The sequence below is a fragment of the Choloepus didactylus genome, chromosome 15 (genome assembly GCF_015220235.1).
Source record: "Choloepus didactylus isolate mChoDid1 chromosome 15, mChoDid1.pri, whole genome shotgun sequence".
Taxonomy (NCBI): Eukaryota; Metazoa; Chordata; class Mammalia; order Pilosa; family Megalonychidae; genus Choloepus; species Choloepus didactylus.
Window position 1 is genome coordinate 65,741,462 of NC_051321.1, and position 13,868 is coordinate 65,755,329.

Here is a 13,868-nt window from a genome sequence, read left to right on the forward strand (position 1 = left end):
TAACTGATTGTGCGACCTCAGACAGGTAAATCCCGTTCTCTGGTTTAGGGTCGTAGTATATCAAATGGGGAGTTGTGACCAAGACCCAGAATGAACGAAGGGCCAACTTATATGATCAAAACCTAAGACTTCGGGGAAGGTGGACTGGCCTTGGTCTCCACCTCAAGCCCATCTGGCCCACTCCTGACCCGACAAAGCCCCTTGCGGCGAATGCCGGATCGCCAGCCTCGCGCGAACCGTTAGACGTTAACGCCTGTCCCCGCACTGGGCGGGACCGAGGCCTGCAGCTTCCGGCGGCGACTGGCGAGGCGGCGCGTGGCGCTCCCACGTCCCGGCTCGGGCCTGCACATGCACCAACACGCCGAAAACACGGAGCCCGCTCCACCGCCGTTGAGGGGCCCCCAGAAGGGCATGCTGGGAAGCCCGAAATGTCTCCAGGGCCGAACTGAAATTTTCGTAGTAGAGGGAGAAAGGGAAGAAGAAAATTGAATTATGTGCTAATCTTTGAGCGCGTCCTTTATGGAGATTGGCCAAGGTTTTATTCTAAAAGCCAATCATTTCAGAACAAGGGTGGGCTGGTACAGATCCGTCACACCCATTGGCTGGGAAGCCGCGGCGCAAAGAAGAAGTTTAAACTGAGAATATCTGGGATTATTCTCCAACCCCGCCCACCCCGCGGTGCTGTGCGTGTCCCGGAAGTGACGCACGGCCCTAGCCGGCGCTCTCTTTACTCCCGCTTTCTTTCGCCTTGTCGCTGCCCGTAGGTGGTTGTGGCCACCGTGCCCAGAGGGAGGTGGCGGCGGCAGTGGCGGCGAGTGATGCCTGGGAAACTCCTCTGGGGGGACATTATGGAGCTGGAGGCACCCTTGGAGGAGACCGAGAATCAGAAGAAGGAGAGGAGAAAGGTGCGCTGAGGCTGGGCCGCCCCTCCTTTTGGGCTGCGACGACTGGGGTGGGGAGGGAAGCAGTCCCTGATGGCCTGTCAAAACCAGACCGGAACATCTGAAGGCCACCTTTCACGCCGTCCTCAGCCCTCTGAGGTCGCTCAGGGACTGTTTGTACCTCTACACCTCTGACCTGGAGAAGGCCGGCCCTGGGTTTTGGTCCAGTCTCCCTCGGCCCCTCAGCCCTTCTGATTGGCACTTGAATCTCCTACGAGGTGGGCAGACTCAGGCTCCCATCGCGGTGGAATCCGCTCTTTTTCTCTTTTTTAAGCAGCGAGGCCTGTCATTTGGTTCTCGTTGACCGTCCCAGAAGATGATTAAGAAAAACTGCCTTGAATATGTGTTGCTTCTGTGTCACCCTGTCCTGTGTGCGAGAGTTTTAGGGAAAAGCGATCTTAGTTTTAAAACCTGGAATCTAGTCTGTAGAGGCTTAAGGAAGTGTCATAAGCAGCGTTGCCAGGATTTGGTTGTGATGGAGAGTGTGTGGGTTGTATTGTTAATAGCCCTTGCTGTATGTTCATTCGATTCACAAATACTTATTGAGCCAAATTTGTGCAGGCTCTTTGGTGGGCATCAAGAAATTTAAGTAAGATTATAAGAAATGGTACCTGCTGTCAAGGATCCTGTACAGGAGTTACAGAGACAAAAGAAAAATCTACAAACAATTAGGGGATCACAAGGTGCTGAAAAAATGCACAGGAAATTTTTACTGGAGACATTTGATCTGGAGAAAAGAAAACAGACCAGAGGAGGGTAAGGTAGTGGATTCCAAATATTGGAAGGCTGTCATTTGGCAGAAGAGTGAGATTTATTCTGTATAGCCTCAGACAGACTAACCTATTCCTCTGACCTTATCTTTAAGGTAAACTTGCCATTCCAACAAAGCAGCTATTTTTCTTTGACTTCTCCTGAAATACTTGTCTCTCCTTTTGTATCCACATCCTACCCATCTGTTATGGTCTAGTTGAAGTCTTTTCAGACCACTCCAGGGTACAGTAATCTCATTCCCTTTTGAAGTCCTATTCCACTGCCTGTCTTTATCATTCGGTGGGCATTATGTGCTTTTTTTTTTTTTTTTTTTTTTTTTGGTAAAGCTAGCTTATTTTTCCTGCATGTTTCTTTCCCAAAGGCTCTTGATAGAAATTACCAGATTCTCATCCATCCTTATATTTCAGTATATTCTTGTAAGTTGGTGGCATTTTCATTGTAGATTCTCCAGAAATACTTGTTGATTGGCCCTTATTATGAAAGCTGAGTAAAAATTTGGAAACAGAGCATTAGGATAGTGGTCTGATATTGAGATGGAAATAACTTTTGTTTTGGATATGTTGAGATATGGACCTGGTCCGTAGGTTCTCAGACCTGGAGTACAGGTGAGGAAGGAAGATCCTGGGAGCGTATGATGGGGCCATGAAAATGATGTAAAAGTGTTCAAAGAGAACAGAGATTTAAGGAGCATCCACAAAAGGAGAAGAGAGAGAGGAACCATTGAGGAGGATGTGGGAGGTAAGAGGATAAGGAGGTAATACAGAGCGTCATGAGAATCAAGGGAATAGAGATCGTCAAGCACACTGAGTCTGATGTGAAACAGTGCATTTCATCACCTTGAGATATTACTAGGCTTGGTCCTAGAGGTCTCACTTTGCCTTGCTTCATCTTCTCCCAGAAGTGCAGGGCCTAGGAGCAAATCACACCCTAAGGTTGACTCGATTAATAACCTTGTTTTTCTTTAGAAGCTATTGGTTTGGGGACATGTAGGATTAGTTGAGTTAACTAAAAAGCAAATGATGTGACATTTAACTATACATGTTACTATAAGGCTCTACTGTTTATACAGCATGTTATTCAGTTTTCACAGCAATTCCTGTTTTATGAATGAGAAAACTATATGTGAAAGCACTCTAAAAACTCTGGACATGATGAAAATTTTTGTGGTAGTAGTTTTTACTATCACTAATCATTGCTATCTAGTTTATTTTTAATACTTGACCAAATAATTCTAAATTTCCAGATCATTTCTTGTGGTCTACAAATATTAAAACACTGGACACCAGTGATTTTGACATTTTAAAAATAAAGTTGTAGAATAGTCTATAAAGTTCTGTTAACTAAATTAAAAAAAATTGCCAGGATTGCTATTGTATTTGTCTTTTCACAGGAGTATAACAATTGGAATTTTGTATGAATTAATATAGTTTTGTTTGTTTTTTCTTTAATCTCTTAATTATCAAAGTTCAGGGAGGAAGCATGGTGTGAAAAGAATGTGAGCTTTCCAGTCAGACAGGGTGAGGTTTAATTTTTAGCACTTCCACCTGCAGGAAATCCCACATGTGAGTCTTTAGAAAGTTCACTTAACTTCTAAGAACTTCTGTCCCCTCATCTGTAAAATGGCAAAGGTAATACAGGTTCACTATCCCTTATCCAAAATCTTTGGGGCTAGTTGTGTTTTGAAATTCAGAATTTGAAGGATTTTAGAAAGGTAACAGTACCAGCAGGTTTTGGGGCTACAACATGTAATCAGGCACTTTAATAATAAATATGAATATTCATACTAAGTGGGATAAATAAAGAATATAAATAGCCTCATGTTAGTTCAGGTCAAATTTTGCTATTAAATGAGTTCAGGTAAGGTTTTGCCTCCAAATAAGTTACAAAAAAACTTTCGGTTTTCAGAGCTTTTGGATATCGGAATTTCGGATAAGGGATTATGGACCTGTACTTCCCTTATAGGGTTGTTGTGAAGATTTAAACGAGATAAGCTGAAAACATTACACACTGCTGGGTAGGTATTCAATAAATATAAATTATTTTTCTTTTGCAGATGTTAGAGCTTTTGTTTGCTTTTTAATTTATAAATCTGGGGCTATTTATTTTAGTTTTTCTTAAATCTTATAATGGGATTAGAGAGGGGCTACAGACTGAGTTTTGAGAATGCAAGAGATGGGATAAGAAAGATAGCAACAGTTGACGCTTTGGGCTTGGCATTAGGAAGCAGCCTGGAGTTCTGCTAGGTAGGTTTTCAAGATAACTGGTAGACAGAAATTTACTGGTTGGGGAGTCACGCTGTAACTACTCTAAAGTCTTAAAAGGAGACTTTGTGACCCTCTTGTCACTGCTTCTTTGTTTTTCTACAGAGCGATAGAAGGAAATCGAGGCACCGTTATGACTCAGATGAGAAACCAGAAACGAAAGAAAATGGTGTTGCAGATGACTTGGATGTTCCCAAGTCCAAAAAGGCTAAAATGAAAGAGAAGCTAAATGGTGACACTGAAGAAGGATTTAATAGACTTTCAAGTGAATTCTCTAAATCTCATAAGTCGAAAAGAAAAGATCTGCCTAATGGAGATATTGACGAATTTGAAAAAAAATCAAAGCGACTGTCATCCTTAGGTAGTTCCACCCATAAATCAAGTGATAATAAACTAGAGGAGGTATGGATGATTTTTGTTTCACATTTGACATGATCCTTGAAAGTACAGGCTGATTTGATTTTTTAGGTTCATTAGAATTGATTCTACAATATTTCGTCCTTAGTGTCGAATACTCTCATTTGAACCAGAGCTGAAATCTGAGCCTTTTTTCATTTGTCCTTTGTTTCTTTCATTATGTTGCCTTTTTCTTGGGATGGAGTGGATGGTCAAATTTAAACCTTTTCAGTACATTTGGATTACTAAACTCTTTTTCTGAATAACTTATCAATGGTCAACTGCTTGCATTTCTGATGGCTGTTTCAGTTCCTAATGGTACTCAATAATTGACTCTGACCTCCTGAAACAAGGTACAGCCTCTTGACTTTGAGTATTTTGCCTTCTGCTTTTCCTGCTTCTTTAACAATAGCAATTTGTAGATGATCTTTAGGTCTGTTTGTGACTCATTAAGGTTAAAGCTGTTTGCATTTTTAAAACAGAAAATGATCTGAGGAAATCTGTTTATTCTGGGTATTAATGGGGGTGGGGGGTCGGGCTGTAGAAAACATGGTTGGTATATAGTCTGCATTCCTGGACTCATTGCTTTCACCAGTACTTGTTAGAGTAGATACTTTCTTGAAAAGAATTTGTTAAAAAGTGTTTTTGCAATTTTCCTTCAGCAGAGTTCATAGGTTTATCTAGGTGTTTTACATTTTCAGTAAATCACTCAGGTCTTCAGAAAGAAATAAATTATATTCTTGATAATTCTTGATAATCCATAATTCCTTATATTCTCTGCATCTGATAGTTGCTGATAATTTAAATATATTTGAGTTTAATTTAATGTGTAAATCTTTCGGGAGCTTTGGGAAAAGATGTTGAACCCTTGCCTTACAATATGGTTCTTTTTTATTTGTGAGTTTGCTGTTTGTCAGGAAACATATGTTAATGAGTTGAACTAAATAATTAAGTCCTACAGTCCATTCATGTGCAATGTACAGGTTGCTTTTTGTTCTATTGGGATTTTGACTGCTATACTGCTCTGTATTATAATAGGCTTAACTATTTATTATTTTGTTTAGATTATATTAGGGTTCAGGAATTCTACTAGGAATTTATCCAAAGGAGATAATCATGAGGTATGCAGAGATGTCTGAATAAGTATTCTTATCACAGTGACATTGTTGATAATAGCAAAAAATTGTAAAACATTGTAAATGTCTGGTAGTAGGCAATTGGTTTAATAAATATGCATATGCTTGCAATAGGATACAGCTGTTATTCTAAAGAGTATAGAAGAATGTTAGAAAGATATTCTGTGTACTTTGATAAATGAGAAAAGCATTATAAACAATATATGTAGTATGATCTTAATTTTAATTTAAAAATTTGTATGTGCATAGCATGAGGGTAGGAGGGATGTGTGTTTTATATATGGTTTTAGATGACTAGATTATAGATCATTTTAAAATTTTTCTCTTTTTCTGTAGTTTCTAAAATTTTCAAAATGAGAATGTTTTACTTTTGTAATTAAAAAAAAAGATAGTAGCATTGAGGTTTGTTTAAAGGCTTACAAATTGAATTTTGATATTATGTCTTTTATCTGGTTCCCAGTTTGCAAAATACTATTGTGTGTGGTTCTGGGTCTGTACTTTCTTTAAACACACAAAAAATAGAGCTTACTAGGTAGATATATTGTCTTTGTTCTATATACACACTGACTAGTACACAAAGTTTTCAGTAGATATTAAATGATAATGTCATGCTAACCTGTACATGTTAAAGAAATCTTCAAGCTTTTATTAACTTCCTCTGCACTAGTGATCTTACAATTCGCATAGTTAAGGCCATAAGCAACTTTTTAACTCTTATTTTTGGAAAAAGTTTACTTTTCTCATTATGTGGTTTCTTTTGGACCTGATTTATAGGCTTATATTTATATAATCAATATTGTCCATATTTCTGAGGTTGATTTAGATTATTAAATAGATTTTTTGTAATATCTTGATCAAATGAAATATGTTTTAATTCATGTAGCAGATGCATTTCTAAATAGAGTTTGATATGTGAATTAACCATTTTTAAAGTGCATTTTGGGAAAATGTATCAAGTAGGCTTGCTGTTTAGAGGGATACTTTTGAAATTAAAGGAATTTCCCACCAAGTTATCTTGTAAATTAATCTATTCAATTTTTGTATGTACTAATTAATTTGGTTATCTAAGTTTGTAAAATTAAAAATGAAAAAATGAGTAAAAGATCCTAAATACCTGGTTGAATAAGAGCCATATTATTTAGAACTTTGATTTCATTTTAACAGACCCTAACACGTGAACAGAAAGAAGGAGCCTTCTCCAATTTTCCTATTTCTGAAGAGACTATAAAACTTCTGAAAGGTACTAAGAATTTTAGTAGATATCCAACTGAAAATCCACAACTAAACTTTATAAACTTTTGTGCCTTTCTTAACCAAAAGGTGAATTTTTACAGCGAGAAATACTTTATCTTTAATTGGAATTATTTATTTTTAATACATTTTTTATTGTGAAATTTAACATATATACATAACAGTGATAACTTTCTAAGTACAATTTAACAAGTAGTTAGCAAATTTCAAAGAATGTTATGGGTTACAGTTCTACAATTTCAGTTATTTCCTTATTGTGAAATATATATACAAAAAGGTGGTAACTATTAAAGTACAATTTAACAAATAGTTATATAGGTAATATCAGAGAATATTATGGGTTACAGTATTAATTGGAGTTATTTTGACATCATCTTTGTCAATGATCTGACCTGTGTTTAACCCTAAAGAATTATATATATTTGTCAAAAGATCAGACCAAGTTGTTTATGATTCCTTTTTCAGGTTTGAGTAACTGTGAATGTTGTCACTATGTCTTTAGGCAGGTATTAAGGAATTAGGATTGTCATTTTTAAATGAATACATATATTTTCCTAATGCTAGTCTGAAAGAAATATTTTAATAAAATCTCGTTTTGCAGGCCGAGGGGTGACATATCTTTTTCCTATTCAAGTTAAGACCTTTGATCCTGTATATGAAGGAAAAGATTTAATTGCTCAAGCACGGACAGGAACAGGAAAGACATTTTCTTTTGCCATCCCCTTGATTGAAAAACTTCAAAGAAATCAAGAGACAATTAAAAAAAGCCGCTCACCAAAGGTAACCATTGTAGGGAGTAAAGGTTTTAAACAGTATTTTAATGGAAAGAGGAAGAGAATATATTAGTCTTAAGTTCATGTTACCTCCAAGATGGAAAACTTAGCCCTTTAGCTTAAAGTAAAAATTTGGGTCCTAAAGCAAAAATGTGTTAATTTTGACATAAAGAGATCTCAAGCGAAACTAAATTGAAATAGTTTTTGCATATATGTATATGGATCCATATATGTCTTTGATGATTTTGTGTATTATGAAGCCAGCGTATCTTATTTTAGGAGTATTTACAGTTAGCATATTTAGTGACTACTACTACTATTTTCTCTCTTTTAAACAGTGAATACTTTAATTTGCTAAAGAGGTATTTATTTGATGTGTCATTTAATCTTCGATGTCCTTTATTTTGCTGGTTGAATTTTTTTCTTTTCTTTTCTAGCTAAAATATTTTATTGTTTCTTTGGTATAGAAAACAAAAGACTTAGGAATTAGGAATGGTAATTCCTTCTGAAGAAGCTGCTACTTTTCCCCTCCTTCTTTTCTTCCCTTCCTTATTTTACTTTTTCAGATGATTGTTATAGTAACTGCTTTTTTTTTTTTTTTTTCCGAAAAGGCGTTCTCAACCCCTTGATGCCAGGGTCAGGCTCATTCCCAGAATCCATGTCACATGTCACCAGGGAGACTCATTATCTAGGAGTGGGGAGGTGGGAGTCCTGTCCCATGTTGGGGATAGGGTGATGAATTTATTTGCAGAGTTAGGCTTATAGAGGGAAAGTACACATTTGAGCAACAAAAGAGGTTCTCTGGAGGTGACTCCTAGGTATGATTATAGGTGGGCTTAGCGTCCCTTTTACAACCTGAGTTTCACCAGAGCAAGCCTTAAGATCAAGGGCTTGACTTATGAAGTAGGGGGTTCCTAAGTTCACATAGCATGTTATATCCCCAATAATCCATCCAAATTTCATATTGTCATCACTTAGTTGTACAGTCCTCGTCACTCTCCATTTTAAACTATTCTCATGACCCAAAACACCTTATAGCTCTTTTCAGCCCTTAATTATTTGTCCATAGTATTCGTGTGGTGCTAGAGTGGTATGCCTATTAATTATAGTGCCTAGTATGCAATAGGTAGATTTTTCCCATATACCGTTCTGTTGTCAACTCTCTGTACTAGTGTCATACCTTAGAAGTATATTATATTTGTAGTGCTGATCTGTGGGATACATGCCTTTAAACAACCCCTTTCAATCCTATTTGTCTTCAATACAGCTGGGATACTTATAATCCCATTAACAAACAATCACCACCCCTATCCATTCCATTTGAATTCACTTTTTTTTTCCAAAACAGTTTTATTCAGTCACCATACAGTCATGCAAAGTGTACCATCAGTGGCTCTCAGTATAATCATAGAGCTGTGCTTTCATCCCCACAATCAATTTTAGAACATTTTTGTAGCTCCAAAAGAAAAATTCCATGTCCCTTATACCCCCCCTATTATTGACACTTAGCATCTGTGTGGTGCCTTTGTTACAACTGATGGAAGAACGTTAAGATATTACTGTAAACTGTAGTCCATAATTTGTATTAGGCGCATTTTTTCCCATATACCACCCTATTATTAACACCTTGTAGTTGTGACATATTATCTGTTCTAATTCGTGGAAGAACATTCCTGTATTTATACTGTTAACCTCCTTCAACATCCACAACAAGATTCATTATGTTATACAGTCCCTTATTTCATCCTTTAGCGTTCCTTCTAGTGTTACACACAACCCAAAATGACCTCTTTCAACCACAGTCACACATGATTCAGTGTTGTTATTTACACATATGATAGTGTGCTACCATCACCTCTGTCCATTTCCAAACATTTACAGTCAACCTTATTTAAAAAGTCTGTACAAATTAAGCATTAGTTCCCCATTCTCTATGTTCATTCTATTGTCTGGTAAACTATATTCTAGAAATTAATTACATGAGTTTGCTCATTATATTTAGTTCATATTAGTGAGATCATACCATATTTGTCCTTTTGTGTCTGGCTGCTTTAACTCAATATAATATCCTCAAGATTCATCCAAGTTGTCTATGCCTCAAGACTTCATTGCTTATCACACTGAATAATATTCCATTGTATGTATATACCACAATTTGTTTATCCGTTCATTGGTTGATGGACACTTGGTTTTTCCATCTTTTGCAATTGTGAATAATGCCACTATGAACATCGTGTGCTAGTGTTTGTCCATGTCCTTGCTTTCAGTTCTTCTGAATATAGATCTCGTAGCAGGACTGCCAGATCATATGGCAGTTCTATACTTAGCTTCCTGAGGAATGGCCAAACTGTCTTCCACAGCAGCTGTACCATTTTACATTCCCACCAGCAGGGAATAAATGTTCCTGTTTTTCCACATCCTCTTCAATACTTGTAGTTTTCTGTTTTTTGGTTTTTTTTTTTTTTTAGTAATGGCCATTCCAATAGGTGTGAAATGATACCTCATTGTGGTTTTGATTTGCATTTCCCTAATAGCTAGTGATCTTGAGCTTTTCACATGCTTTTTAGCCATTTGTATTTCCTCTTTGGGGAAATGTCTATTCATGTCTTTTGCCTATTTTTAATTTGGGTTCTTTGTCTTTTTATTGTGTAGGATTTCTTTATATAGTCTGGATATTAAACTCTTTTCAGATATGTGGTTTCCAAATATTTTCTCCCATTGAGTAGGCTGCCTTTTCACCTTTTTGACAAAGTCCTCTGAAGCACAAAAGTATTCAGTTTTGAGGAGGTCCATTTGCCTATATTTTCTTTTGTCTCTTGTGCTTTGGGTGTAAAATCTACGAAACCATTGCTTACCACAAGATCTTGAAGATGCTTCTCTACGTTTTCTTCTAGGAGTTTTATGGTCCTGGCTCTTACATTTGGTTCTTTGATCCATTTTGAGTTAATTTTTATATCAGTTGTGAGATAGGGGTCCTCTTTCATTCTTTTGGATATGGATATCCAGTTTGCCCAGCATCATTTGTTGAAGAGCCTGTTCTGTCCCAGTGAGTAGACTTTGCAGCCTTGTCAAAAATCAATTGACCATAGATGTAAGGGATTATTTCTGAACTCTCAATTCAATTCGTTGATCAGTATGTCTTTCTTTATGCCAGTACCATGTTGTTTTGATTTCTATAGCTTTATAATATGCTTTAAAGTCGGAAGTGAGAGTCCTTCAACTTCATTCTTCTTTTACAAGTTTTTTTTTTTTTTGGCCATTCAAACCCCTAACCCTTCCAAAAAATTTTGGTGATTGATTTTTCCATTTCTGCAAAGTAGGCACTTGGAATTTTGATTGGGATTGCATTGCATCTATAAGTCAATTTGAATAGAATTGACATCTTAATGACATTTAGCCCTCCAATTCATGAACACGGAATGTCCTTACATTTATTTAGGTCTCCTTTTATTTCTTTTAGGAATGTTTTCTAACTGGTTGACTATTTTTTTCTTGCAATTGTATACAGATATAGTCCCATACCATACAATCATCCAAAGTGTGCAATCAGTTGTTCACAGTATCATCATATAGTTGTGCAGTCACCACAATTTTTGAACATTTTCATTACACCCCCCCAAAAAAAAAGAAAGAAGAAATAAAAATAAAAAAGAACACCCAAACAACCCATCCCCCCTATTATTTATTTACTTTTTGTCCCCATTTTTCTACTTATTGTCCATACACTGGATAAAGAGTGTGAGCCACAAGGTTTTCTACAATCACACAGTCACAAACTGGTTGACTTTTAAGAAGAATATATTAGTAATGATATTGCTAATTCATCTTTTATTCAAGTGCTGCAAATCTTTCTTAATTTATAAATTAGTAAAGAACATAGTTAAATTTTAGCCTAAAATTTGTCCTTTTTTGATTCTGTATTCACATTAAGGTTTATAAAATATTCATCTTTTCACAGTAGTGAAGAAGTGGAAATTATCCTAATTTGGACAGATATGTGACTAAAAGTAATATGTTCTCTGAAAGACTCCAGTGGTATTACAAAATAGTAGCAAATTCACATATATGGATATAGTTAGATCAGTGGTCTGGCTCAGCTGTCCCAGATTAGGGTGGCCATCTTGACTTAGAGGACACAATCTATTCTGGAGAGTTCTGTCTCTTAGGTGAAATTAGAAAAGATCGCAAGTACTAGAAATAGGATGCAGTTTCAATACTGCCTGAAAGCTTTTACATTGGAAAGACATTTCTGGGGATTCCAGCTCCACCACTTCTAGCTATTTGATCTTGGGTAAGACTCTTCTTTAAAACTTAGGTTCCTCATCTATAAAATTGGGATAATAATGCTAACTCTTAGGATTTTTGTGAGGATCAGATTGAGCACTTAGTGTCTGGTACATGATGAGCAATCATTCATTCAACAAATATTTTTTGATTGTCTGTTGTGTGCCAGGCAGTGTTCAAAATGCAAGGAATACAGTAACCAAAATTGACATAAATCCCTGCCACTAGGGAGCTTACGTTTTGGTGGATGAGACAGAAAATAAGCAAATAAATGAAGCATAAATAGTAAATACTAAGGAGAAAAAATAAAGCAGGGAAGGAAAGGGAAATGAAAAGAAGGTTGGGAATCTTCCTGGAAAGTGACTTGAAAAGAGTCCCGACGGAAGTAAGGCAGCATATGATAACTATATGCTATTGTTGTTGTTATTCGTGATCTGTCATTAAATACTTAATGACATTTATGTTGAGATTTCCTAGTGTTAAATGCACCTTAAAAAATAAGCCTTCTCAGATTGAATTCAGAAGTCTTTGTAAAGATATCTTTTTGTTTTGTTTTGTTTTGTTTTAAAAACTCTTGCTCAGGTCCTTGTTTTGGCTCCAACAAGGGAACTGGCAAACCAAGTAGCCAAAGACTTCAAAGATATAACTAGGAAACTCAGCGTGGCCTGTTTTTATGGTGGAACATCATATCAAAGCCAGAGTGAGTAAATATGCGTGAGAATAGCTCAGAGAAGTATTTGTACTTAAATCTAAAGAAATAATGTGAAAATGCATATTTGATTTTTATGTATTACTGACATGTTTCTTCTCACAGTTAATCATATTCGAAATGGTATTGATATCTTGGTTGGGACCCCTGGTCGAATCAAAGACCATCTGCAGAGCGGCCGATTGGATCTTTCTAAACTACGCCATGTTGTGCTTGATGAAGTGGATCAAATGTTAGATTTAGGTTTTGCTGAACAAGTTGAAGATATTATTCACGAATCCTACAAAACTGGTATATCCTAATTGAAAATAAGTATATTAGCAATTTTTCTCTGATATAAAAGTTTATGATTTTTTAATTTCATAATTTTTATTACATTGTCCCCTAGTGTTCTCACAAACTGAAGTTATTTAGTATCTGTCCCTCCTGAATAAGAAAGGAGGATGGCATGCTTTATTTTCTGAGCTCTCTGTGCTTTCCTCTATGTATTTTTTTTATGGTCAGTAGTTAGATTTACTGACTCATTTTACTGATTTCTTTGCTTCTTTTTCCTTCTTGAGTTCTCACCTTCCTTCCAAGTTCAGTTTTCTTCATCTTGTCCCCCAGTTTTGAAAGTTTTAATAGTTACTGTAAAGTCTGTATGTTCAAAATTGATCCTAAGTTTTGGATTTTTCATTATTTCTTTGAAGTTTGGAGGAATTTAAGAGCTAACTATATCATGGAATGGTAAGAAAGCATTTGAATTCTTTTTTTTATTTAAGATTCTGAAGATAATCCTCAGACTTTGCTTTTTTCTGCAACTTGCCCACAGTGGGTATACAAAGTTGCAAAAAAATACATGAAATCCAGATATGAACAGGTTGACCTTGTTGGAAAAATGACCCAGAAGGCTGCAACTACTGTGGAAGTAAGTAGTTTTCCAGCATGATAGATTTTTAGTTGGCATTTAGTTTTGAAGTTTGTTGAAGCCAAACTTAATTTTTGGGTACCTATTGAGGCTTGATCTGTCTTTTTTGCCGTTATTCACTAAGATACTTAGGTATTTGTATCATCTGGGACTGAGGGGCAGGGTAGAATAAATAGAAAAAGAAGCAAAGCATGTGAATAGGCAAGTCCTAACTGGAGACATACATGCAGCCACAGAGCCAGACTTAAAGTATTTAGAATGTGACAAAGGAGGCAATTCATATAGATTAGGAAAGGATGGTGCTGGAATAATTTGTTAAAGTTTAGATGGAAAATAAAGACCCTCATTTCATATCCTATACCAGAATTTCTAGAAAAATTTTAAAAATTAAGCCCAAAATAATTTAAAGCAAATGTAAATGGATATTTATTTGATCTTA

The 13,868-nt window shown here is 36.2% G+C and overlaps 1 protein-coding gene across 3 annotated transcripts in view; it reads left to right on the top strand.

Moving 5' to 3' along the window:
* The first annotated feature begins 727 nt into the window (after positions 1–727).
* DDX50 (DExD-box helicase 50) overlaps positions 728–13,868 on the top strand; it is a 30,845-nt gene continuing 17,704 nt past the window's right edge. Inside the window, exons 1-8 of one of the 3 annotated variants that reach the window (XM_037804253.1) lie at positions 790–905; positions 3,618–3,726; positions 4,079–4,375; positions 6,670–6,745; positions 7,358–7,536; positions 12,396–12,513; positions 12,628–12,813; positions 13,284–13,429. In XM_037804253.1, coding sequence (XP_037660181.1) covers positions 4,187–4,375; positions 6,670–6,745; positions 7,358–7,536; positions 12,396–12,513; positions 12,628–12,813; positions 13,284–13,429 — 894 coding nt within the window. In that variant the 5' untranslated portion in view covers positions 790–905; positions 3,618–3,726; positions 4,079–4,186. Of the gene's footprint in view, positions 906–935; positions 1,160–3,617; positions 3,727–4,078; positions 4,376–6,669; positions 6,746–7,357; positions 7,537–12,395; positions 12,514–12,627; positions 12,814–13,283; positions 13,430–13,868 lie in introns of those variants that run through there. The other 2 variants (XM_037804252.1, XM_037804254.1) reach the window with 2 other exon arrangements.